The sequence below is a fragment of the Engystomops pustulosus genome, chromosome 11, assembly GCF_040894005.1.
Source record: "Engystomops pustulosus chromosome 11, aEngPut4.maternal, whole genome shotgun sequence".
NCBI lineage: Eukaryota > Metazoa > Chordata > Amphibia > Anura > Leptodactylidae > Engystomops > Engystomops pustulosus.
Window position 1 is genome coordinate 80,467,063 of NC_092421.1, and position 27,183 is coordinate 80,494,245.

The following is a 27,183-nucleotide window of genomic DNA, read 5'->3' on the forward strand; positions in this document are numbered from 1 at the left end:
CCAACACCCAATCCCAGGGCCGGCTCCAGGTTTAAGTAGGCCCCTGGGTGACAGAGCCTTAGTGGGCCCCCTAGGCCCCCCCCTAGCAAGACTGTAGCCCCCTAACCCACAGTAACCACACTGTGCCGCCCACACAGCCACAATATCTCCTCTATGTAGCCACACTGTCCCGTCCCCCCCCCATACGTAACCACGCTATCGCTCCTAAGTCGCCAGACTGTCCCCCCTACATGGTCACACTGTCCATAAGCCATACTGCCTCCCCCTACGTAGCCACACTTTACCCCATAACCCACATTCACCCCATCAGGTAGTCATACTGTCCCCCATAGCCACACTGTCCCTCCCCCAGGTAGTCATACTGTCCCCCATAGCCACACTGTCCCTCCCCCAGGTAGTCATACTGTCCCCCATAGCCACACTGTGTACCCCCCCCCCACCCCCCACCCAGGGAAAGGAAAGAAAAGAAAAACCCTCACCTTTCCTCACTCCCCCGGATCAGCGGCCGCCTTCTTTCTTCGGCATGCGCCCTCTGTACGCACCAGCTCTGGAGCCGGCACACATGATGTGATGTTGGCACGATGTGGCTTCAGAGCCGTCACATACAGTGCGGAGCGCCGCCTCGGGGGAACGAGGAAAGGTGAGTTTTGGATTCTGCCTCTATGCTGCGCTCCCGCCGAGCCGGAAGGTGATCATTTGTATCTTAAAGCGACACTGGTACAATTGATCTAGGTGCCTAATTTATTTTCAGCGTCCGAGTGGGCCCCTCCAGCACCCTGGGGCCCCAGCACTTGCCTGGGTAAGCCTGGTCCTGCCGCCGTGCCTGCCCAACCCCCCAACATCTTGTCTTTATATGTACCCCATGATCTGTACCACGCCTCAGAATATGATGGCGCTATAGAAATATAGATGTATTATTATTTATATTATTAATGTAATTATGATTATGCAATGAGCTTATATCAGAAGGTCTTGGGGGGGGGGGCAGATGGAGTTTGGCTGTTTGTTTATTGTATTTTTTATTTATGCTTGTTTGTGTTTTTTTATGTGTAAGTAATTTTTCATGTAATATTTAATATGTGTTTTCTCATTGAGCTGTGGTACAATAATTCCCCCCCCCCCGTGGGGATAAATAAAGCGTCTATGTTGTTAGTCATTGTTATTGTTACGGTTAATAAGATTATCGATGTCATTATTATGATATTCCTTATTATCAGTGTTTTTAAATTGTTATTAAAATTCTAGTTATTGTTATCAAAATAATGATTATGTTGTTATTCTACTTAATATGATTGTTATTATTATGATTATTTATGTTATTATTATGAAGTTTTTTATCATTAATTGTGTTTTGATATTATTTGTATTGTTATTCCCATTGATAATGCTTTTATTATTATGACGTTACACATTGTAACTATTATTATTATGATGATGATGATGTTAGACATTGTAACTATTATTATTATGATGATGTTAGACATTGTAACTATTATTATTATGATGATTCTGCTCCCTGCTTCTCCTCCTCCTATGTTTCTGCCTTCCTGCCCCTGTGCCAGCAGACATCACTGCAGTGTCTCAGCCCAGAACCAAGAGCCCAGAACCAGACGACACAGTCGTTGCGTCCAATCAGCGCGGCGCTGCCATAGAACTTGTGCACAACTAGTTGATGTGAGCGCAGGCCAATGGCCGCCTGTGATGTGTCTGTATTGGAAGCTGAAGCTTCTCCATGGTGGGTGGGAGCCGCACTCAGCTAATCAGCTCCTGGCTACGTGTGAAACGTCATCCTTGGAGCTTAAAGCAATAACAATAACAAGCCCAGCGACAAAGACAGCTGCAGCAGCTGTGCCTGCGTATATGAGAGCGCAGCCGAGCCCAGGGAACACAGCACCAGCACCATGTCCCACAGCCAAGGGCAGAGCCTCCAGGATGAGCCCCTGCAGGGTAAGAACATCTCCTTCTGCCCCATCATCTTACATTACCGCACGTTCATTACACATGGAGATGTAGCAGAGCTGAGTCTGTCATGTAACTCTCTCCATTCCAGCAATCACCATTACAATGTTATATGGAACTGTGAATAACGCACAAGGATATCCTAATGACGAGACTGGATTCAGCTCTGCTACATCAGTACAGGACATAGTAGGTTGCTCTGTGTACATACAGTCCTATATAGAAGCACAGATCACGACGCGTCTGGATTCAGCTCTGCTACATCAGTACAGGACATAGTAGGTTGCTCTGTGTACATACAATCCTATATAGAAGCACAGATCACGACGCGTCTGGATTCAGCTCTGCTACATCAGCACAGGACATAGTAGGTTGCTCTGTGTACATACAGTCCTATATAGAAGCACAGATCACGACGCGTCTGGATTCAGCTCTGCTACATCAGCACAGGACATAGTAGGTTGCTCTGTGTACATACAGTCCTATATAGAAGCACAGATCACGACGTGTCTGGATTCAGCTCTGCTACATCAGCACAGGACATAGTAGGTTGCTCTGTGTACATACAGTCCTATATAGAAGCACAGATCACGACGCGTCTGGATTCAGCTCTGCTACATCAGCACAGGACATAGTAGGTTGCTCTGTGTACATACAATCCTATATAGAAGCACAGATCATGTCGCGTCTGGATTCAGCTCTGCTACATCAGTACAGGACGTAGCAGGTTGCTCTGTGTACATACAATCCTATATAGAAGCACAGATCATGACGCGTCTGGATTCAGCTCTGCTACATCAGTACAGGACATAGTAGGTTGCTCTGTGTACATACAGTCCTATATAGAAGCACAGATCACGACGCGTCTGGATTCAGCTCTGCTACATCAGCACAGGATGTAGTAGGTTGCTTTGTGTACATAAAATCCTATATAGAACCACGGATAACGACACGTCTGAATTCAGCTCTGCTACATCAGTACAGGGACGTAGCAGGTTGCTTTGTGTACATACAATCCTATATAGAACCACGGATAACGACACGTCTGAATTCAGCTCTGCTACATCAGTACAGGACATAGTAGGTTGCTCTGTGTACATACAATCCTATATAGAACCACGGATAACAACGAGACTGGATTCAGCTCTGCTACATCAGTACAGGACATAGTAGGTTGCTCTGTGTAATACAATCCTATATAGAAGCACAGATCATGACACGTGTGGATTCAGCTCTGCTACATCAGTACAGGACGTAGCAGGTTGCTCTGTGTACTTTGACTTCTTTGCTTTCTATGCGCCTTTGTTTGTGTCATTTGTCACCCGCACATGTCGGCAGCGCGGGCAGTGATTGCTTTTCCCAGAGGGTTTGTTGACATGACACAGACCGGGGCGATGATGGAGGCGATCACCGGGTTTCCCAATAGTCAGCAAGAGCTGGAATCCTGACATCAGCAAGCGGTGACGTTGTCCTCTCTGAAGATTAAAATGTCCCCAAATAGAAGCGCAGACAAGCACAGATGGATCTGATGAGTAATGTGTAGCTGTGCTGAGTTTGTCAATGTAGTAGTAACGAGTTTGTTATCCCTGTACACACCAAACAAGAGAATGACACACTCAGCTCTGCTACATCTGCGTTCAGGGTGAATAAGGTAAACAATGAGGACTGGCGGCTCAGCAGAGCTCTCTGAAAGCTCCTTTGTTGTGTGTGAGCTCTGGAGACCAGGTATTTCTTCTGTGTATTGTGGGAACCGTGTCGCTCTCTGACAAGGTAGAACTCCCAACATCCCCTCAGGATGCTTGGACTTGTAGTTCGTCTACGGCGAGAGAATAAAAGTTTGCTGCAATAATCCTTTTACAATAAAACCTTTTAATAAACCTCCTGATGCTCATCAGTTTTAATTCCTCCTCTTCTATAAAGTTCCTGCTTGCTGTCAGTGAATGAAAACGATCATGTATTCATCCACAGAACGGAACCTAAGGATCCCTGGAACTGCTCAGAGCAGGGAATTTGCTTCAATTGTATCCAAAGAGCCAAATGCAGCACAATCCTGTCCTGCCTGTGCTGATAATCCGCTACAATGTATCAGTGCAGGTCCAATGTTTCTAGCTGACCGAGACTTGTCTAGACTGGAGGAAATGTTTCCGTTTGTACAATGTGACTGCGACAAGGATTGGACATTTACCGGTAGAATGGAAAACAAGCAAAAGTTTAGAAAGTTCCGAATTCTTCAAAATGCAGCGTAAAAATGACAGCAAGAAACACAAAATTATTATTGAATTGCTTGTTATAATATATTGTTTATGAATATTATATTAATTTCTAATAAGTGACTATATTTGTGGGTACAATGGTGCCCAATAACTGGTCCCCAATGACACACCTGGGCTTGCACTGGTTAGTTTTTAGGGGCTTCATTGGGTGTTATGTAACCGATTTGTTCAGGATGATAGAAATTTGCCTACTTCTTCCCCCAGTGCCCCATCTGTGTATAGGGGTATCTGCTATTGTACTTCAACTCCTTTAAAGGGAACCTTGACAGGATTTACCCCATTAAACCCCGAGCCCCTCAGGTGGGGTATGAAATGTCCTTTCTAGAATTCCCTCTTTTATGTGAAATCTCCCCATTTCCTTATAATAAAATATCTCCCCCAAAGTCAGGCAAATATGACTCTTCTCATCCTATTTTCACAAGAGATGAGTCAAGTTTAGTGGTATCAGGAGTAGCGTCGCTTCAGTAGTCAATGGGGGTCATTTACTAAGGGCCCGATTCGCGTTTTCCCGACGTGTTACCCGAATATTTCCGATTTGCGCCGATTGTACCTGAATTGCCCCGGGATTTTGGCGCACGCGATCGGATTGTGGGGCATCGGCGCTGGCATGCACGCGACGGAAATCGGGGGGCGTGGCCAAACGAAAACCCGACGTATTCGGAAAAACCGCTGCATTTAAAAACCGAAAATGTGTCGCTTTGGAAGCGCTTACCTTCACCGGGTCCAGCTCGGTGTATTCCGGCGCGTTCAGATGATTTTCAGCGCAGCAGTGCCACCTGGTGGACGGCAGAGGGACTACCTTCATAAATCCCATCCGGACCCGAATCCTGTTCAGAGAACGCGCCGCTGGATCGCGAATGGGCCGGGTAAGTAAATCTGCCCCAATATCTTTAGTTCTGTAGCACCTGAAAACATGCATTTTGTGTCATATTAAAGATAAAGATCTCATCATCCTGTTCCCATTACTTACGGTTATGTAAGCAACAGAACTGGACATTGAGGCAGTTAAAAATAGTTGGGAACTGAATATCTGCAGCTCACATTTCCAACTATGTCTTTAGCTGCCTGAATCTCCAGTTCTGGAGTCCACAGAACCATTAGCCTAATGTGATCCGAAAGATGATCCTTAACTATACTATGACCAAAATTATGTTTCCAGGTGCTATAGAAGATCAGGGCTTCTGAAGTGACCCCCCCCCCTCCCCTCCCGCTGCAACCACTAAACTTGACTCGTCTCATGTGAAAATGGGACGAGAAGAGTCATATTTGCCTGACTTTGGGGGATATTTTTTTATAAGGGTGAGATCTGGCACCAGGACTATTTTTGATACCATGACATAAGAGGTTTTTCTTGTGAGAAAGATCAATGGTGGATTATAATGCGGGCGGTTTGAGTTGCCGTCTGAGGCCAAAGCCTCAACCTCACTGACTGAGAAGTTGATTAGCTGCAGCCTGGGGTTGTCACAGCATATGGGATGCACGGGGCAGAATCTTTAATTGCCCTACGCTCCATGTGGTGCCTGTAGGTAGCAGCGGTGCACTAAAAGATGTCTTTTGGGATATTATGCGGCTCACTAGAATGGAGAGGAGATGTGGGGTCACTACACAACTTTAGTGCAGGGAGGCAGCAAGCAGAAAGTCATCCGAACCAGGAGGGGGCAGAAGAGCGGGAGGTCGGGGGCTAAAAGATACAGTGCAGGAGGAAGCATAAGAAGCCAAGAGGAGAGACAGGCAGAAGAGATCAAAGATTCCGGTGTGGAATGATTCTGGAATTACATGCAGGGAGCTTGGTTCTGATAATATTTCTTTGTATCAACCTTGGTTCTGCTATTGTGCCTATGCAGTGAGCTTGGTTCTGGTAATGAATCTATGTAGAATGCTTTGTTCTGGTAGTATTTCTATGTCTCAACCTTGGTTCTGTTACTGTACCTATGCAGTGAACTTGGCTCTGGTAATGTATCAATGTAACATGCTTGGTTCTGGTACGGTACCTATGCAGTGAGCTTTTTCTGGTAATGTATGAATGTAGGATGCTTGGTTCTGGTACTGTACCTATGCAGGGAGCTTGGTTCTGGTACTGTACCTATGCAGGGAGCTTGGTTCTGTTACTGTACCTATGGAGTGAGCTTGGTTCTGGTACTGTACATATGCAGGGAGCTTGGTTCTGGTACTGTACGTATAGAGTGAGCTTGGTTCTGGTAATGTATGAATGTAGCATGCTTGGTTCTGGTACTGTACCTATGCAGGAAGCTTGGTTCTGGTAATGTATGAATGTAGCATGCTTGGTTCTGGTACTGTACCTATGCAGGAAGCTTGGTTCTGGTAATGTATGAATGTAGGATGGTTGGTTCTGGTACTGTACCTATGCAGGGAGCTTGGTTCTGGTACTGTACCTATGCAGGGAGCTTGGTTCTGGTACTGTACCTATGGAGTGAGCTTGCTTCTGATTTTGTATCTGTAGTGGTTGAAATAATGTATATACATGTCCTGACTTGTTGTGCAGGAAGTTCCTATGATATCTGCAGGTGCACACATAGTTGTGCTGGAGGTGTCTCTTTGTAGGAGGATCCAGCACCTACGTGAGGTCCTCTCTGTGACCCGGTTGTACGTACCCTATGACTTGCCCTGTGTGGGTGATACAGTCCCTTAAGCCTTGCAATAGCTTCATGGACAATCCTATGACATCTGACACAATGACCGGCACCTTGGCTTACGACGAGCAGCGCTGCAGTGTAAAGCATTAGGATTGTCATCATACACAGTGACCTGTATATAACCCTGTAATTGCCTATAACCTGATTATTCCTCCTCTGTCCCTGCTGCAGGCTGCGGCTGTTATCATTGCAGTCTCTCTGCTCCTGCAGCTTGTCACGTCTCCCCCTGCACACTATAGTCTGGGGTCCCATAAAGTCATTGTCTTCGGAGAGTCATTATTTTTCAGTCCATGAAGTGATGTGGGACACATGTCACCTCTTTGGGTGATTCTAAGGATCATTACCTGATAACTAAAGCTCAGGGGCTACGGAGAGAGCCCCTGCCACCCTTCAGGACCTGCCAGGTCCTTGCACGTACATAATCTATAGAGTCTAACCCAAGTTCATCCCATTCTCGGTGTAAACCCCAAGGACACGTTTTCCTTCACACGAGACCCAGAGACATTCTGAGCACCGGGCCGAGTGCAGAACAACCTCAGATCAATAAGACATTAACTGTACGTTTATTTCTGTAATGCGGGTCACAGGACTGCATATAAATCACCTCCATATCGGCCTTTAAAGGGAACCTGTCACCAGGAAGGTCATTTTTAGCTGGTGACAGGTTCCAATAGCCTCTGTCAGCATTCTGAATACTGACACTACTTAATAAAAGTTTATTTCACATTACCAGGCCAGTGTGTGTGGTGAGGGCAGATGTAGCCTGTGTGTTCCTGTCTGCTCTTTTCAGTGACTGATGGGAGCAGAACTTCTTGACATTTCCAATGCGGTTATCTCCAACCTGGACCAGAGACTTGGCACAGACGGCTGCCCATTGCTGTCCCCGATATATAAATTATAACGTCTGGCAGTGGAGTCCAGTTCAGACACAAGTCTGGCAAAGGGGGTGATTTTGGGGTGACAGGCTGTCTCCTCATTTACCCTCTTAGAGACTGATATTTTAATCTGCGGCCTCTATAATAAGCCCCCGGCTGGGAAGGGCTAGCACCGGGATAGGAAACCTTCAATCACAAGACTCACTGCTTCTCAGTGCTCTATAACAACCCGGGGAATCCCTCCCCTCCCCCATATCTGCTTCTCAGTGCTCTATAACAACCCGGGGAATCCCTCTCCCCCCCCCCCCCACTCGCTGCTTCTCAGTGCTGTATAACAACTTGGGGAATCCCTCCCTCCCCCATATCTCTTCTCAGTGCTGTATAACAACCTGGGGAATCCCTCCCTCCCCCGTATCTACTTCTCAGTGCTGTATAACAACCTGGGGAATCCCTCCCCTCCCCCACTCGCTGCTTCTCAGTTCTGTATAACAACCTGGGGAATCCCTCCCCTCCCCCGTATCTGCTTCTCAGTGCTGTATAACAACCTGGGGAATCCCTCCCCTCCCCCATATCTGCTTCTCAGTGCTGTATAACAACCTGGGGAATCCCTCCCCTCCCCCATATCTGCTTCTCAGTGCTCTATAACAACCCGGGGAATCCCTCTCCCCCCCCCCCCCCCCCACTCGCTGCTTCTCAGTGCTGTATAACAACTTGGGGAATCCCTCCCTCCCCCATATCTCTTCTCAGTGCTGTATAACAACCTGGGGAATCCCTCCCTCCCCCGTATCTACTTCTCAGTGCTGTATAACAACCTGGGGAATCCCTCCCCTCCCCCACTCGCTGCTTCTCAGTTCTGTATAACAACCTGGGGAATCCCTCCCCTCCCCCGTATCTGCTTCTCAGTGCTGTATAACAACCTGGGGAATCCCTCCCCTCCCCCATATCTGCTTCTCAGTGCTGTATAACAACCTGGGGAATCCCTCCCCTCCCCCACTCGCTGCTTCTCAGTGCTGTATAACAACCTGGGGAATCCCTCCCCTCCCCCACTCGCTCCTTCTCAGTGCTGTATAACAACCTGGGGAATCCCTCCCTTCCCCCACTCGCTGCTTCTCAGTGCTGTATAACAACCTGGGGAATCCCTCCCCTCCCCTGTATCTGCTTCTTAGTGCTGTTAAACAACCTGGGGAATCCCTCCCCTCCCCCACTCGCTGCTTCTCAGTGCTGTATAACAACCTGGGGAATCCCTCCCCTCCCCCGTATCTGCTTCTCAGTGCTATACAGAGGCGTCATGAGCCGGACATAGGAGGAGGATTGGCCCGAGGGATTTTTCTGATCTCTGAGCTTGACACAACACTGACCAGATATATGTGATGGTAAAAGTTCATCTTTGCAGCAACATCTGTTTATGTTGCATCAGCGACCACAGATCCGGGATCGTCCTCTGGCTCACGGGATCGTCCTCTGGCTCACGGGATCGTCCTCTGGCTCACGGGATCGTCCTCTGGCTCACGGGATCGTCCTCTGGCTCACGGGATCGTCCTCTGGCTCACGGGATCGTCCTCTGGCTCACGGGATCGTCCTCTGGCTCACGGGATCGTCCTCTGGCTCACGGGATCGTCCTCTGGCTCACGGGATCGTCCTCTGGCTCACGGGATCGTCCTCTGGCTCACGGGCTCGTCCTCTGGCTCACGGGCTCGTCCTCTGGCTCACATGATCGTCCTCTGGCTCACGGGATCGTCCTCTGGCTCACATGATCGTCCTCTGGCTCACGGGATCGTCCTCTGGCTCACGGGATCGTCCTCTGGCTCACGGGATCGTCCTCTGGCTCACGGGATCGTCCTCTGGCTCACGGGATCGTCCTCTGGCTCACGGGATCGTCCTCTGGGTCACATGATCGTCCTCTGGGTCACGGGCTCATCCTCTGGCTCACGGGATCGTCCTCTGGCTCACGGGATCGTCCTCTGGGTCACGGGATCGTCCTCTGGGTCACGGGATCGTCCTCTGGCTCACGGGCTCGTCCTCTGGCTCACGGGATCGTCCTCTGGCTCACATGATCGTCCTCTGGCTCACATGATCGTCCTCTGGCTCACGGGATCGTCCTCTGGCTCACGGGATCGTCCTCTGGCTCACGGGATCGTCCTCTGGCTCACGGGATCGTCCTCTGGCTCACGGGATCGTCCTCTGGCTCACGGGATCGTCCTCTGGGTCACATGATCGTCCTCTGGCTCACGGGATCGTCCTCTGGCTCACGGGATCGTCCTCTGGCTCACGGGATCGTCCTCTGGGTCACATGATCGTCCTCTGGCTCACGGGATCGTCCTCTGGCTCACGGGATCGTCCTTTGGCTCACGGGATCGTCCTCTGGCTCACGGGATCGTCCTCTGGTGCTCGGTCGCACTTGTCTCCGGTGAATTCTTGGTAAAGGAGGAAAACAGGTGAAACCAGACCTTGTCCTACAGACACATTGGTGGGAGTTACTAATTCTGACGCAAGCACGACTGTCGGCATTGGAGATCAGTCTCCGGCACAGCCCGATGTATTAAAGTGTCACACGGCTGTAAGTAATTAATGGATAGACGGTAATAATCAGTCGTGCGCCATAAAAATGCCGACATCAATGAGCTGTGCGCCAAAAGCTTACATGGACTGCGCCTTAATTTTGCTCTCTGACCCTTCCCTGCACATGGAGTTGTCTACTGCGGGAACTCTTGAGAACTGGGGATTCTGTTGGGCCGCTCCAACACTGTCTGCAGGAGAAGTTTTGTCTCTTTTCCATTCCCAAGTATTGGAAGTCCAGGTGCAACTTCATGTTAAGAGGAACATTGTCCAACCACAGCAGGAACCACTGACTACCACATGCAGGGGCTACTGGTGCTCGTCATTTAGTAACTACCACACCCATCATCTTCTGGACATGCTGAGGTCAGGTGTGAGGGAGGTTGTAGTCTGATTATATGTTGGGGACCTCAGCTCTAGAGCTACACCAGGGGGGTTGCCAGGTCAATAGATCCGGGACTGGTGCCCTCCCTGCAGAACATCTGCCCCACTGCCCTCCCATCCTCCCCTCTCTCCACCTGCTTTCCCCTGCAGGTCCTAGTCTCCAGGAAAATAAGACTCCCGGAGGCTGCAGGACCTGTGATGATGTCACGATCACATGACCGGCAGAGAAAGTAATGTACAAAGCTGCACCAGTGAGGAGGAAACATAACAGCAGCTAAGGGAAGGGGGTGAACATGGGGGTAACTCTGTGAGGACATTACTGGGGGGCTGTGTGAGGACATTACTGGGGGTGGGGCTGTGTGAGGACATTACTGGGGGGCTGTGTGAGGACATTCCTGGGGGGGCTGTGTGAGGACATTTCTGGGGGGGCTGTGTGAGGACATTACTGGGGGGGCTGTGTGAGGACATTACTTACTGGGGAGTTGTGTGAGGACATTACTTACTGGGGAGTTGTGTGAGGACATTACTGGGGGGGGCTTCTTGAGGACATTACTGGGGAGCTGTGTGAGGCACATTACTGGGGGGGGGGCTTCGTGAGGACATTACTTACTGGGGAGCTGTTTGAGGTCATTACTGGGGGGCTGTGTGAGGACATTACTGGGGGGGGCTGTGTGAGGACATTACTGGGGGGGGCTGTGTGAGGACATTACTGGGGGGCTGTGTGAGGAACATTACTGGGGGGGGGCTGTGTGAGGACATTACTGGGGGGCTGTGTGGGCACATTACTTACTGGGGGGCTGTGTGGGCACATTACTTACTGGGGGGCTGTGTGGGCACATTACTTACTGGGGGGCTGTGTGGGGCACATTACTTACTGGGGGGCTGTGTGGGGCACATTACTTACTGGGGGGCTGTGTGGGCACATTACTTACTGGGGGGCTGTGTGGGCACATTACTTACTGGGGAGTTGTGTGAGGACATTACTGGGGGGGGCTTCTTGAGGACATTACTGGGGAGCTGTGTGAGGCACATTACTGGGGGGGGGGCTTCGTGAGGACATTACTTACTGGGGAGCTGTTTGAGGTCATTACTGGGGGGCTGTGTGAGGACATTACTGGGGGGGGCTGTGTGAGGACATTACTGGGGGGGACTGTGTGAGGACATTACTGGGGGGCTGTGTGAGGAACATTACTGGGGGGGGCTGTGTGAGGACATTACTGGGGGGCTGTGTGGGCACATTACTTACTGGGGGGCTGTGTGGGCACATTACTTACTGGGGGGCTGTGTGGGGCACATTACTTACTGGGGGGCTGTGTGGGGCACATTACTTACTGGGGGGCTGTGTGGGGCACATTACTTACTGGGGGGCTGTGTGTGAGGACATTACTTACTGGGGGGCTGTGTGTGAGGACATTACTTACTGGGGGGCTGTGTGTGAGGACATTACTTACTGGGGGGCTGTGTGTGGGCACATTACTTACTGGGGGGCTGTGTGTGGGCACATTACTTACTGGGGGGCTGTGTGTGGGCACATTACTTACTGGGGGGCTGTGTGAGCACATTACTTAGTGGGGGGCTGTGTGTGGGCACATTACTTACTGGGGGGCTGTGTGGGGCACATTACTTACTGGGGGGCTGTGTGGGCACATTACTTACTGGGGGGCTGTGTGGGCACATTACTTACTGGGGGGCTGTGTGTGAGGACATTACTTACTGGGGGGCTGTGTGGGCACATTACTTACTGGGGAGTTGTGTGTGAGGACATTACTTATGTGATGTATAATGGAGGAGCCGGAGGACGCGTCACCTGCAGGCGCTGGAGGGATCACGTAGGGATTTCTCCTGTGTCTGGAGTGTATAGACCAGAAGTAACCTTGTTATTGGCACAGCCACTAGGACCCAACAATGTGTTAATACGTCCCTTGTATTCTCCATAACACGTGACGAGATGAATCATTGCTGCGGCTCCTGATGCTGATAGAGAAGTTGTTACATTAATAGTGAGATTGTAAACATGGAAGTAAGAGCGTCGCCAGCGCCCGCGGCTCCGCGCCATAATCAGGGCCATTATTAGGGCCACACAACTCTTCATCCCCTATAACTAATGAGCAGGTTAGAGATCTCCAGCGGCCGGGGGTCTCTTGTAGCGGCTGAGGACGTGTTGTGTCGCTATTTTTATGTGAACTTTTGTTCTCCGGTCTCCGGTGAAAACAAGCGTCATGTGACCGGGAGTCATCTGATTGCCACATTCTGTACAATACTTGGCGTGGAGCGATAACACAAGGTATGTGGCCATGACGCGAGGCTCCTTCTCATCGGCGCTGGTAAATATTGTCTCTGTGTTTCAGGTTAATAATAAAACTGGAGCTGCTTGTCCTCAGGCCTGAACCTAAATGACCTCAATCCTTGTGTCTACGTGTCGCACTCACCATGGAGGAGATCCAGTCATTCTACTCCACCTGCCCATAACACATCTTCCCATACAAGGCAATGGAGTCCATAAACCAGACTCACTGCAGATCAGTATCACAATCACAGAACCAGATACGGATCAGTATAAACTCCATTGACTTATATGGGTCTTCCATTGGATTCAATGGGGCACATCTACTTACCCGGTCCCTGCGTGATCCCAGATCCGGAATGTCCGACGAGGATGAAGTCTGCCGCGATTCCCGATTTCCTTCTTGTGTCGCTTCCCCGATCAGGTCCGTCCATCTTCTTCCCAGTGTATGTAAGTGCTTGGCTTGCGACACAATTTTAAATGTTAAATCCCGGGCGTCGTCTGAATCCATCAGAGCATCCGACGGCCCGCCCACCGATTTGTGTCATGTGAAAGCTGGCGCGATTGTGTCACAATCCATTCGCTGCGACGTAATCCCCGGCGCGATCCCCAAACGGAAATGTGGCCGTGGGACCTGAGTAAATAAGCCCCATTGAGTTGTCAGAAAAGCAATGGAGGTCAATGTATATATATATACTGGCTGCATATAAGTTGAGATAAGTTCTGATAAAGCGTAAAAATTGACTGAAGGACATGTAAATTATCTCTCCTGCAGAAGGAAGGAAACATTGGGGCTCATTTACTAAGTGTCCGAATCGCACACTTTCGTCGGGTTTCCCGAATATTTCCGTTTTTGCCCTGAATTGCCCCGGGTTTTTGCCACACGCAATTGGATTGTGGAGCATCGGCGCTGGCTTGCACGCGACAGAAATCCGGGGGCATGGCCGTCGGACAACCCGACGGATTCAGACAAACCGCGGAATTTAAAAAAACGATTTGTGTTGCAAGATCACGCACTCACATGCACAGGGAAGAAGGTGAACTCCAGCGGACCTCGGGGCAGCAGCTACACCTGGTGGAAATCGGGCGCACGACCTTAGTGAATCCCGGCAGAACCCGAGTCCTCATCGGACAACGCCCCGTGGGATCGCGACAGGACCGGGTAAGTAAATGTGCCCCATTCTCTCTAGTGCCCCGTATGGATGGTTGGTTGCCCTGCAAGGTAACGGTGAACTTTGAGATGGGGCTAGAAATATCAGCAGATGTACTTGCTCCTTATAAGTTCAGGGAACTCATTCACTGGTTGCGTTGACCTTCGTGTAGCTCTTGCTGGTTCTCCTACTAGGGAATTATGGATAATGCTTCCTCCTGGAGGAGACACATTTGCATATTCTTTTCCAAGGAGCATTTACTGTAAGTCCTTCCTACAAAACATGATGAATTTATAAATCTGTGGATCAAAGATAACTGAGTGTTTTCTCTATTTAGGACTCTTAGAACAATATGACTTTTGTTGTTTTGCTGTGACCAGCAGGTTCCTGGGTAGAACTGCACTTCAGCGGCAATGGTGGTGGGACAACCCTAGGAGGACAGGAGCAGGTCCCAGCCTCCATCTCCATCCACAATGGAGACATGGAGAAGATATTACTGGATGCTCAGCATGAATCCGGAAGAAGCAGCTCCAGGGAGAGTTCCCACTGCGATAGGTAAAGCTTCAGATACATTTCCACAAAGGTCTACGCTAAGATCTAGATATTGGGGATCTCCACCTTGGATGAATATTAGAATATGACATTTCCACCTAAGCTTGGTTCGTACCATCGACACGGCTTTTATCCCTGATGCAGGATGGTTACGATACCATTTTTATTGGGTTTCATGTTTTTGAAGAGATCCCATTATTTAGGTGAAGGGGATCTGCTGGACCTGGGATACACCATTAGTGTAAACAAGTTTGTTCTGACTCAAAGGGGTTTTATGGGTCCACAAAATGTAAGGGCCTCATTTATTGTGGCCTACCGAATTTTTTACATCATTTTTATCAACATGCAGCAGGTGGAGGTCCCAAAGGTGAAACCGGCCATTGTCCACTTTTGGTCACCTCTCACCAAGGGTCTAACAAGGATCAATCGTCCACAGGATTAGCGGTTTTACACATGGGATTCAGACTCTATGCAGAGAGGGAGTCACTTTACTTCTTTGTGCCATAATAAGGATTTGTGAGGTCGTTGAAAATGAAGCATCCCTTGAATCACAGGGTTTTTGGGATTCTACAACTAAGGAAAATTTGGAAGATCCAACCAGATTTCAGTAGCCAGGCCATGTGACTCTCACCTACCCTTCTCCTAACATGTTGTATTCTCTCTTGAAGCCCCCCACGATCTCAAACCCCCCAGAGCATCCAGAGACTGAGTGACAGTGACACCCATGGGAGTAAAGAGAAGAGCAGTTCTCAGGTGAGACTAATGATACATTGTATATAACATAAGACAATGCATTGTTATATTGTATTACTTTCTATGGGAATTCTGGTGATGGATACTTGGCGGCACCTTAGGCCGCCCCAATCTAATCTGCCTGACAATGGTCGGACCCTACCTTCCCATAAGGGCTACATTGTATGGATCGTCACATCCCTTTAAACAGCACTAAGCTACAATATCACTTCCTATACATGGAGGACAGTGCTGATGTATGGAGAGTGCACATGTTTTAACGGGGTTTTCTGAGATATCAATGATCTATCCTATAGGTCATTAATATGATTCCTGGGTTTTCCCTTTAATTTCTTCCCCAAGTTTTCTAATTCTAGGTCCTTGTCCTAATATTACCCTCACGTGTAGCATTGCACCCTGTCTGTTCCCTGCCATGGATTTGCCTCCTACTTTACCCTGAAGCTCTTAATCTGCTTTATATTTTTTTTAATTGTTTTTACGCTTTCCGTTTCGTTGACTCAACATTATACGAAAATGAAAGAAGGAGGAGGAATGATCCTGGAAAACTACCAGAAGGAATAACACTGTGTGTGCAGATTGGCTGCTATTAGTGCTGTATTACTGATGCTCCGCGGCTTCTGCGTTCCTATGACAACACTTCTGGCTCTGTTGATTTAGTGTAATCCCAGGGACGATGCCAAACATTTACTAATATTGTGCAGTGTATCTGATGCCAGAGGAGAGGACTGCAGAACATCTGTCCAGAAAGCATCTTCATCTGCAATGAATATTTGAGCCAAAAATCTGTGACATTACCCCATAACTTAAGCTGAGAAATTTGCCCTAAAATACCTATATTACAAAGCCACTGTTCAAATTTGAGGAAAATTGGGAAAAACTGGCATCGGCACAGTTTGAGCCGCTGCACTTTCCAACCAGATTGACTTCAGGTCACCACTAAGGGCTAACGTAAGGGTTATCCTCGCACCTCTCTGGTTCCCACCACTTCATCCCTAAATACGGAGATCTCCTCTTCACTCCTCTTGTAGTCAGGGGTGAACCAAGCCTGTCTGCTGCCGGAGGCAAGCCATAGAGAGACGCCCCCCCTATATATATAAAATATATCAGATACAGCGTAGAAAATAGATACAGTGTGCCGCCATGTAGTATAAAATGCATACAGTGTGCCGGCATGTAGTATAAAACTAAAATTGACATTTCGCAGAAGTATGCGGGGGGGGGGGCTGCATGTGCCAACCGGCGGGCAGGGGGAGCTGCTGGCGGCCGGGGCACAACGCCGCCCCCTGGTCCAGTAGGAAGCGTGCCGCCTGAGGCAAGAATCTCAACTTGCCTCAGGGCAGGTGTGCCCCTGTTTGTGGTGGTCCCGCTATAATAGCAGCTGGCCAAGATGGTTTAGGGGACACCTGTGCTCAAGTGATCAAACCAATGTACAGGCAAACATGGACAATCAGGTCAGATCCAGCAGAATCCAAACTATAAACCAACAGAAATCCAAATCCTATCAAACAGAACACATCTCTGCCAAGACTCCGGCACCTCCCAGTGGTGGGGATCGGGGAGGTTGCTGTCTATCACTATAGATGTGCACTAATTGGTAGGGGGCAGATTCGATGTGGGGACTTGGACCCATTACATTTCAGGTATTGACATGCGCCCCGTCCTACAGTATAAACATCCCTATGATAACATGATGTGCATATACATAGCCTGGACCCAAAAAACATCCTAATGACCCTACAACATGGTGCACAGGACATTTTAGCAACTTTGTCAACTTTTATTTGTCTCCCCTCTCTTCCCATTGTTTTGCACTGCAGAATGTAGCGGCCACATGTCGCTGGTTGGATTAGTAACAGTAACACTGCTTAGAGATGGTTTCATGATACTTTGGTGCACTTGTTAAAAAAAATAGGTACAACTCCCCCCCCCCTCCTTCCCCCTCAAAAAAAAAATACAAACCTGCTATTGGTGATTTAAGGAATTTTTTCACAGTGAAAAACCAAGTAAAATCCAACGTTGGAGACGACCCTCATCAAGTGATCCCATTTATAAAAGTTTCCTACACAAGTAGTTCATCCGCTTTCCGTGTTGTAGAGGAGCGGCCCCTCAGCGGAGGCAACAACCAAAGGAGGAGGAAGTGCAGGGCTCCTTGTTCATTGCTTAAAATAGATTGTTTTCCTTTGTGGTTAATGTTTCACTGGACTGAAAGAAAAGTAGAAAATTTGCACAAAACTCAGACTAAGTGTAAGATCCAGGCGGCGGGAGGCGTCCGCTTCACACATCCACAATCACTGTCAGACTCTAGAGGAGCCGGTGCCCTTCATCTAGTCACCAGGGGCAGATTTATCAAGCCGCCTAAGAGTAAGAATATTCTTAGTTTCCCATGGCAACTCCAAAACATCCATGAGCACTGGTAGAATGAAAGCTGAGCTGTGATTGGTTGCCATGGGCAACAGCACATTCTTACTCTTAGGCAGCTTGATAACTCTGCCCTTAGGTCTTAAAGAGGACCTTGTCACCCCCCCAAAAGACCCGCACCAAACATGTCCCCCATAATTCTCCCCCAGCACTATTCTAGCAATGACATTTTTAAAAAAAATTTAGGTTGGCAAGTTAGTTTTAATCTTATTTGGTAAGAGGTCGGATCCTCGTACAGGTCCCCTGGCAGTCGGCCGACACACCCCGTCCACGCCCCAGTCAGCGACGACCTGTAAGAATAGCCGGCAGCAGCGCATGTATTGCGCAATATATAACATTCGGCCGGCGCTGTGAATAAGCCCCTCTGTGACCGCATCGGAGAGAGCCAGCAGCAATTGTGCAATATATGCGCTGCTGCCGCCCATTCTTACAGGTCCCCGCTGACAGGGGTGAGGATGCGGTGCGTCGCCCAGGGACCTGTATGAGGATCCGACCTCTTATTTGGTTCGGATCGATTAAAACTAACTTTGTCATCCTAAATTTTTTATAAAAATGTCATTGCTAGAATAGGGCTGGGGGAGGATTATGGGGGACATGTTTGTTGGGGTCTTTTGGGGGGGTGCCAGGTCTTCTTTAATGTTGGTTCTCTATCCGGAGTCTTCTTGACCAGTTAGGATCAGAATTTGATGTAACAGGAAGACCCTCGGACCTTCTTGTGGGCCCAGGTTGTTACACACCAACATTCTGGACTCCGTGTAGTTGACCTTAGATGGATGATTTGGGGTCCATGACCTCCCCCCCGCCCCCCATCTGTAATCAGTTAGACCCTACACATTATGTGACCTACAAATCCAGAATCTATTCTACCACTAATCTCTCCAGAATGACATAAAATCTATAATTCTCTCTTTTCTTCTCGCAGTCAGAAGAAGATTACATCGAACGGAGGAAAGAACTGGAAAACCTACTGAAGAAGAATTCCGACTGGATCTGGGATTGGTCGAGCCGCCCAGAAAATATCCCTCCAAAGTAAGAGATTTGGGATGTTTTTACTACATTGGAGGGAAGATCTTTTTGTGTATTTCCCACCTGATAGAAGCTGGTAAAAAATGACCTCCGGGTAAATAGGATCCGATACGTAGAGATATTATTTCATAGCGATCTGTTCCCTCCCGGATCAGGAAGACAAGTTATTCATCTCACGTCTGTTACTATCAGATCCCAAATAGCAAGGTCCAAGGAAGTTTATTAAAAACCTTTTTATCAGTTTGGACACTTTAGTTTTTCATCCTACCATAATAAAGGCGTATTGTTATAGATGAGGGGAAGTAAGGTCCAGGTTGGGGTTCGGTCACCTGAATCGTACATATTGCTGAACAGCCAATCCGGCAACAAGCCTTGGATAGGATTGGCCGAGGGGAATTTCCATAAATGAGGTGCAACTCATCCCAGCACAAAGAAACTCTACTCCAAAATATCCTCAAGTGTCCATGACCATTAGTGTAAGGGCGCATTCACACTGCCGTTGCACGCTGTACAGTATCATGGCACAAGGTGGCGCCGGGGAGAGGAGGAGGGGATGAGCGCTGCTCACCCCCGCCCCTCTCTATAGAAGAATATGGTGCACGGACATGTCCTATCTTTTCACGTGGTGCGGAGCGATATGGTGCCGCACATGTGCTGTACTGTACCGCTCCCGTAGGGCACCATGCGCCCATTGCCATCTATGGGGGGGCTTTTATCGGTCGTATATACGTCCCCCATATGGCAGGGTGAATATAGCCTGAGGGGTAGGGGTGAGCAGACTCCTTCCGGACTTGAATGTTTTGTTCAACCTCCGCTGTGGGACTCAAACCCAAAATCCCCCCCCCCACACCGGTAACACCCTGGATGGTGGCTGTTGGTTACTGTACTGCTTGTTTGAGGCTGCTTTATAGTTAGATCCAACAATGTCCAACACTGAAGATACAGTAACCCCCTTATCTATACCCAAGGTCAGCGGCAAACTGAGAGGTGAAACCCAACATAGCGGCCGCGAGTCACACACGGATCTGTTCCAGAATCTCATCAAAGACTTTTTTCCATACAGGGAGTTTGCCTTCAAACATCCAAAGCGAAGCGCGGCACTAAGTATGAGGAACACCAGTGTCATGAAAAAAGGTGGAATTTTCTCAGCAGAGTTTCTAAAGGTCTTTCTCCCATCCTTACTGCTGTCTCACCTTCTCGCTATCGGACTGGGGTACGTTATTACTGCCAAACCTGACAATAATAATATCATTGGTGCTAGTACAACTATAGACTTCATGTCAGCATCTCCCTGGGTTCTCCAGACAAAACTTCTGCTTTGATAGAGCTGGTCACACTTTCTGATAATCAAATGAACCACTTAATTTCTTTGGTGTCACCACTCAGGTGCCCAGTGATCAAAGCTTTCAATATGTGGAAAGTTTTATGAAATCCTGGTAGACTTTACAATTCATTTACATAAGATCGGACAACTTCTATCCATGAAAATATTCCAAGGTCAAGGAGAGGACGGGTGGTTTTCTTACTGTTTGCACAACGTGGTTATAGAGATATTTGCTGTGTATAAGCACTTGGTGGATATTTATACACAAACATTATATATATATATAGACTCTCATGGTTATATATTGGCCTCATTAAGCTGTAATCATTGTTTGGTCAATCTATATGTTGTGTATGTATATACCCCCAGCACATATGTTGTATATGTATATACCCCCAGCACATGTGTTGTATATGTATATACCCCCAGCACATATGTTGTATATGTATATACCCCCAGCACTTGTGTTGTATATGTATATACCCCCAGCACTTGTGTTGTATATGTATATACCCCCAGCACATGTGTTGTATATGTATATACCCTCAGCACATGTGTTGTATATGTATATACCCCCAGCACATATGTTGTATATGTATATACCCCCAGCACATATGTTGTATATGTATATACCCCCAGCACATGTGTTGTATATGTATATACCCTCAGCACATGTGTTGTATATGTATATACCCCCAGCACATATGTTGTATATGTATATACCCCCAGCACATATGTTGTATATGTATATACCCCCAGCACATGTGTTGTATATGTATATACCCTCAGCACATGTGTTGTATATGTATATACCCCCAGCACATATGTTGTATATGTATATACCCCCAGCACATATGTTGTATATGTATATACCCCCAGCACATATGTTGTATATGTATATACCCCCTGCACTTGTGTTGTATATGTATATACCCTCAGCACATATGTTGTATATGTATATACCCTCAGCACATGTGTTGTATATGTATATACCCCCAGCACATGTGTTGTATATGTATATACCCCCAGCACATGTGTTGTATATGTATATACCCCCAGCACATGTGTTGTATATGTATATACCCCCAGCACATGTGTTGTATATGTATATACCCTCAGCACATGTGTTGTATATGTATATACCCCTAGCACATATGTTGTATATGTATATACCCCCAGCACATATGTTGTATATGTATACACCCCCAGCACATGTGTTGTATATGTATATACCCCCAGCACTTGTGTTGTATATGTATATACCCTCAGCACATATGTTGTATATGTATATACCCCCAGCACATGTGTTGTATATGTATATACCCCCAGCACTTGTGTTGTATATGTATACACCCCCAGCACATATGTTGTATATGTATATACCCTCAGCATATGTGTTGTATATGTGTATAAGCCGAGCACATGTGTTGTATATGTATATACCCCCAGCACATGTGTTGTATATGTATACACCCCCAGCACATGTGTTGTATATGTATATACCCCCAGCACTTGTGTTGTATATGTATACACCCCCAGCAAATGTGTTGTATATGTATATACCCCTAGCACATATGTTGTATATGTATATACCTCCAGCACATGTGTTGTATATGTATACACCCCCAGCACATGTGTTGTATATGTATATACCCCCAGCACTTGTGTTGTATATGTATACACCCCCAGCACATATGTTGTATATGTATATACCCCCAGCACATGTGTTGTATATGTGTATAAGCCGAGCACATGTGTTGTATATGTATACACCCCCAGCACATGTGTTGTGTATGTATATACCCTCAGCACTTGTGTTATGTGCACTGTGCACCGGCTGCTCTGCTCCGGTATAATCTGTAGACACCACTTATAGTAACTGACTCACCGGCCGCATATCATTCCCAGGACGTCTGTTCTGTCCTGTGTCCCTGGACACCAAGTCTTGGGGGTTGTTCTGCAATTGTCCTCTGATAATATAAGATTTTTCTAGGATCCGGGAAGGAGATGCATTGTATTACCCGAAAAATAATAAATCTGGAGCCTCTTCTTTATGTTGTGCTGTTATACATATAGATATATGTATCATCTTCTAAGAATGGAAACCAAAAAAATCCATATTATTACAAAAATCCCCTTGGTCACAGAGGTTTACACATATGTCACGGGGCCCCATGGCAAAATGTCGTAATCCTCCCATGTAATGTATGAAATAAAGATTTCAGCTCATCCGGATACATCACTTCTGTGCTGCAGAGATAAATCCCTTTCCTAATAATCAAACTGTCTACAGCCACCACTAGGGGGAGCTCAGTGCATAGTAATGAATACAAGTTACATAGGAAAGCTGTAAAAATGTAATTTCACTTAGCTCACCCTAGGAGTGGCCCCTTAATAATGCAAAAAATTAATACTAGTGCCCCTTACCCCTTGGGCCCCTTAGCAACTCTGTGGTCTGTTTACTTGGATGGCGCTGTCAGGTTCTCCAATTATTTAGACCCCAGAAAACTGGTTACAAACTTTACAACTTTATCTAGTGGAAAGTGCATCATTTTCCTGCACTGCCCCCGCAGGTTAAATTTAGCATTACACAAATGTGAATGAAACCAATTGTGTAAATCACAGTCCTGGGTAAACAAGATCTAAAAAGGAGCCTGAAGAAAAGTGTCGCATTGTAATATAGAATCATTTACTAATCATTTATCACATTGAATACTGATTATTATTAGCAGTTGAGTAATAGAAGTTGGAAGGAACAGAATAATTCTTACCCCTGACCCCTGACCTGTCTATAAGGGACGGAAGGGGGGGGGGGGGGTTAGGCTAGTTCCTGGCACCTTATTATATCAGTTATGAGGATTTGAGCAGAGTCTTGGGTCGCTATGATGTGGATATAGGACAGTGATGGTGGTTTCCATGTCTGGGCCCCGGGTATATAGTATAGACAGCATATTGACCACACGTGGCACTTACCATCCCCCCACCTCTTAGTTTTCTCTTTTTTGTTGCACTGTTGGCCCCACGTTCCTGAAACATGATGTACCCGGAGCAGAACATGTTGTCTCACTTTAGGAACAGTTGGCAGCTCAGTATTGTCTGAGAATTTATTTCGAGGGGTGGGGGGGGTGGGGGTCGCAGCGTTTGGGTTTCATCAGACTTTATGAGAAATAACTTCTGTATTTGTTTCCCTAAATTGCCGCATCATTGTCATCATAAAACATGTTGATTTAAGGAAAGGATCCAACATTGTCCAATGTGTAAAATGTGATGGATCCGGTCCTGCCGGGGACAGATGAGAGGAACCTACAGAAGATCAGAGGAGCGATCGTATCTACCATTCTCTATATTATCAATACAGTCCCCGACTTAAGGACACCCGACTTACAGGCAACCCCTAGACACAGAAGGACCTTTCTGCCCGCTGTGACCTCTGGTGACCTCTCTGCCCGCTGTGACCTCTGGTGACCTCTCTGCCCACTGTGACCTCTGGTGACCTCTCTGCCCACTGTGACCTCTGGTGACCTCTCTGCCCGACATGACCTCTGGTGACCTCTCTGCCCGACATGACCTCTGGTGACCTCTCTGCCCGCTGTGACCTCTGGTGACCTCTCTGCCCGCTGTGACCTCTGGTGACCTCTCTGCCCGACATGACCTCTGGTGACCTCTCTGCCTGACATGACCTCTGGTGACCTCTCTGCCCGCTGTGACCTCTGGTGACCTCTCTGCCCGTCGTGACCTCTGGTGACCTGGTGACCTTAGTGTCGTTAGTCCCAGGCTGCAATGATCCGCTGTAAGGTGTCTGTAAAGAAGTTTTATTAATAATCCTTGTTCCCAAGATTTTGAAAATCTATTTTTCACTGGGGCAAAAAAAAAATTTGTCTGGGGCTACAATTATAAAATATACAGTTCCTACTTACATACAGATTCATTTTAAGAACAAACCTAAAGAGACTGGATATTTTCCACTGCTTTTCTCCTACTTGCAGATTCGATTTCCTATAACATGTGACCCTCGGGGCTCCTTCTATTTTGGATATTTCCTCCGTCCTGGTACTTAATCCCTTGTATCTCAGACTGGAGGTTCCTATTATATCTGGGATCTGAGAACAATGAGAATATGATAATTTCTAATAGTTTGAGCTCCTGCAGATAATCCCAATGTTATCGGGGCCATTACTGTGCGACACATTTTATTGGTTTCTCATGGAGCGAGATTGTTCTGCGCGATACAATGTAGCAGAAGCCTCAGCGCAGAAGATTTTAAGAAGATTTTTAATATTATTATTTAACAAAACCACTGTATAGTATTTTAACAGGGCGGGCTCCAGGGTAAATTAGGCCCCTGGGCGACAGCCTCCTGGAAGTGGACGAGCCCTCTAAATGCATCTTGGAATCTTATTAGATGTAGTTTTATACTCCATTGTGTGTAATATACGTTGTCTCTTCATAGGGTTTACATCGGAAGGCGTCTGACAACCTCTACAGGAAGCTTCTAGTCCGGAGAGACGCCATCACAGCGGAGAAGACCCCAGACCTGCGGTCATGCAGTATATCTGAGGCCATGTCCATGTCATCCAGTGGCCATGTTTTATGTAGATTATCTTCAACTGTGAATCGTAGTTGCTTAAGTATTTGGTCAATATGATGTAGAGAGATAAAGATTCCTAGTGCCTCTTCACAATCGTTGATTTCTCCGGCCTCCGGTGCCGCCAGATGTATGGAAATCTCTCCTGGATCTACCTTCCTGCTGTGCTGCCCGTGTCTGACAAGGTGTATTATCTCCTTTTTGTTAAAGGGCTACACAACACCCCCGTTTTCAGTGCGTAGATAGTGTCCTACTTCTCTTGCATGTTCTTATGTACCAGCATGACTTACTGTGATTCTTAGAGGGGACGTCTACAAGTCGTGGAGCGCGGAGAGGCAGGGAGAACATCATGTGACCACTACATGTATCAAAGATCATGTGACCGCTACACGTATCAAAGATCATGTGACCGCTACACGTATCAAAGATCATGTGACCGCTACACGTATCGAAGATCATGTGACCGCTACACGTATCAAAGATCATGTGACCGCTACACGTATCAAAGATCACGTGACCGCTACATGTATCAAAGATCATGTGACCGCTACATGTATCAAAGGGGCGGTCACTCAAACAGGAAGTAGAACAGGAAGTAGCACAACCTGCCAATGGGGAAGGGTTAGAAGACAGAACTTATGGCTTTCATGGTTCTGATATTGATACGGTGTCAATATCTGGAGTTGAGTACATAACGCACCTTTAAGATTGTATATAATTTATGTGTTTCTTATCTAATGATATTGTTAATATTATCAATAAAGAGGAAATTCTTTAAGGGTAGAGGCCGTTCTATCCACATCATCCAATATGGCGGCAAGAAATGGATCGGCCATTAGTGTCTATAGAAGCACAAAGACGGCAGCAAAGAATGTAAGGGAAGGGAAAGGGTTAAGCCAAAGAAGGCGCCAAAGCCTCAAATCTAAAAGTTACATTTCAGCTTATGCTGTGAACGGTTCCAATAAAGATTCAACCAGGCAAAAGTGAGGGGTTGCAAGAAAAACAGCGCCGCTCTCGTCCGCAGGTTGCGCTTAGTATTGCAGCTCTTAAAAAGTTCTGAGATTAAGGGACAAATTTGGACAATTCTGATGCTTTAACCTCTATTAAAAATACAATCAAAGAAACCAAATTGAGAAAAACTTTTCGTTTTGCCCAAACTTTTTATGGGTTGACATATGAACATATAAACACATCTGCAATGGGTCAAAAGACAGAAAATTAGAGAGTCTCTTGAAAATATAAAGTCTGCTAGAATATTGTATATTGCGTCATTTTTCAATCCGTAAATATTGACAGTAATAAATCCATTCAGAAAAATATGAAGAAAGATTTTTGTCTATGTATTTCATCATATTTCTTTATATTCCCAGCGCAGAAAAAAGGTTAAAAAAACAGAACAATGTCAATAAAGTTTATTGAATACAAACAGGATGCAGTTTTTGATTGTTATTTCTTGAGTTACTTGGGTTCTCATGATAAATTGCAACATGAACCTGAAATTGTGATATGATGATGACTAACAGTGAGAGTCCTGATTACCCCGCCCACACACAGTGATTGACAGTGAGAGTCCTGATTACTCCTCCCACACACAGTGATTGACAGTGAGAGTCCTGATCACCCCTCCCACACACAGTGATTGACAGTGAGAGTCCTGATTACCCCACCCACACACAGTGATTGACAGTGAGAGTCCTGATTACTCCTCCCACACACAGTGACTGACAGTGACAGTCCTGATTACTCCTCCCACACACAGTGATTGACAGTGAGAGTCCTGATCACCCCTCCCACACACAGTGATTGACAGTGAGAGTCCTGATTACCCCACCCACACACAGTGATTGACAGTGAGAGTCCTGATTACTCCTCCCACACACAGTGATTGACAGTGAGAGTCCTGATTACCCCGCCCACACACAGTGATTGACAGTGAGGCCTGATTACCCCACCCACACACAGTGATTGACAGTGAGAGTCCTGATTACCCCGCCCACACACAGTGATTGACAGTGAGTCCTGATTACCCCGCCCACACATAGTGATTGATAGATAGTAAGAGTCCTGATTACCCCGCCCACACACAGTGATTGACAGTGAGAGTCCTGATTACTCCTCCCACACACAGTGACTGACAGTGAGAGTCCTGATTACCCCGCCCACACACAGTGATTGACAGTGAGAGTCCTGATTAGCCCGCCCACACACAGTGATTGACAGTGAGAGTCCTGATTACTCCTCCCACACACAGTGACTGACAGTGAGAGTCCTGATTACCCCGCCCACACACAGTGATTGACAGTGAGAGTCCTGATTAGCCCGCCCACACACAGTGACTGACAGTGAGAGTCCTGATTACCCCGCCCACACAGTGATTGACAGTGAGAGT

The 27,183-nt window shown here is 47.2% G+C and overlaps 1 protein-coding gene across 2 annotated transcripts; it reads left to right on the forward strand.

Moving 5' to 3' along the window:
- Nucleotides 1-1,787: 1,787 nt before the first annotated feature.
- Nucleotides 1,788-26,222, forward strand: BNIP3 (BCL2 interacting protein 3). 2 transcript variants are annotated; one of them, XM_072130561.1, is made up of 6 exons: nucleotides 1,788-1,947; nucleotides 14,517-14,691; nucleotides 15,357-15,441; nucleotides 18,782-18,888; nucleotides 19,949-20,098; nucleotides 24,660-26,222. In XM_072130561.1, the coding sequence occupies exons 1-6, from the start codon at nucleotides 1,902-1,904 to the stop codon at nucleotides 24,703-24,705; spliced, it is 609 nt and encodes a 202-aa protein (XP_071986662.1). In that variant the 5' UTR covers nucleotides 1,788-1,901; the 3' UTR covers nucleotides 24,706-26,222. The 2 variants fall into 2 exon arrangements, with proteins under 2 accessions (XP_071986662.1, XP_071986663.1); XM_072130562.1 differs by having other exon boundaries at nucleotides 1,791-1,947; nucleotides 14,520-14,691.
- The last annotated feature ends 961 nt before the right edge of the window (nucleotides 26,223-27,183 follow it).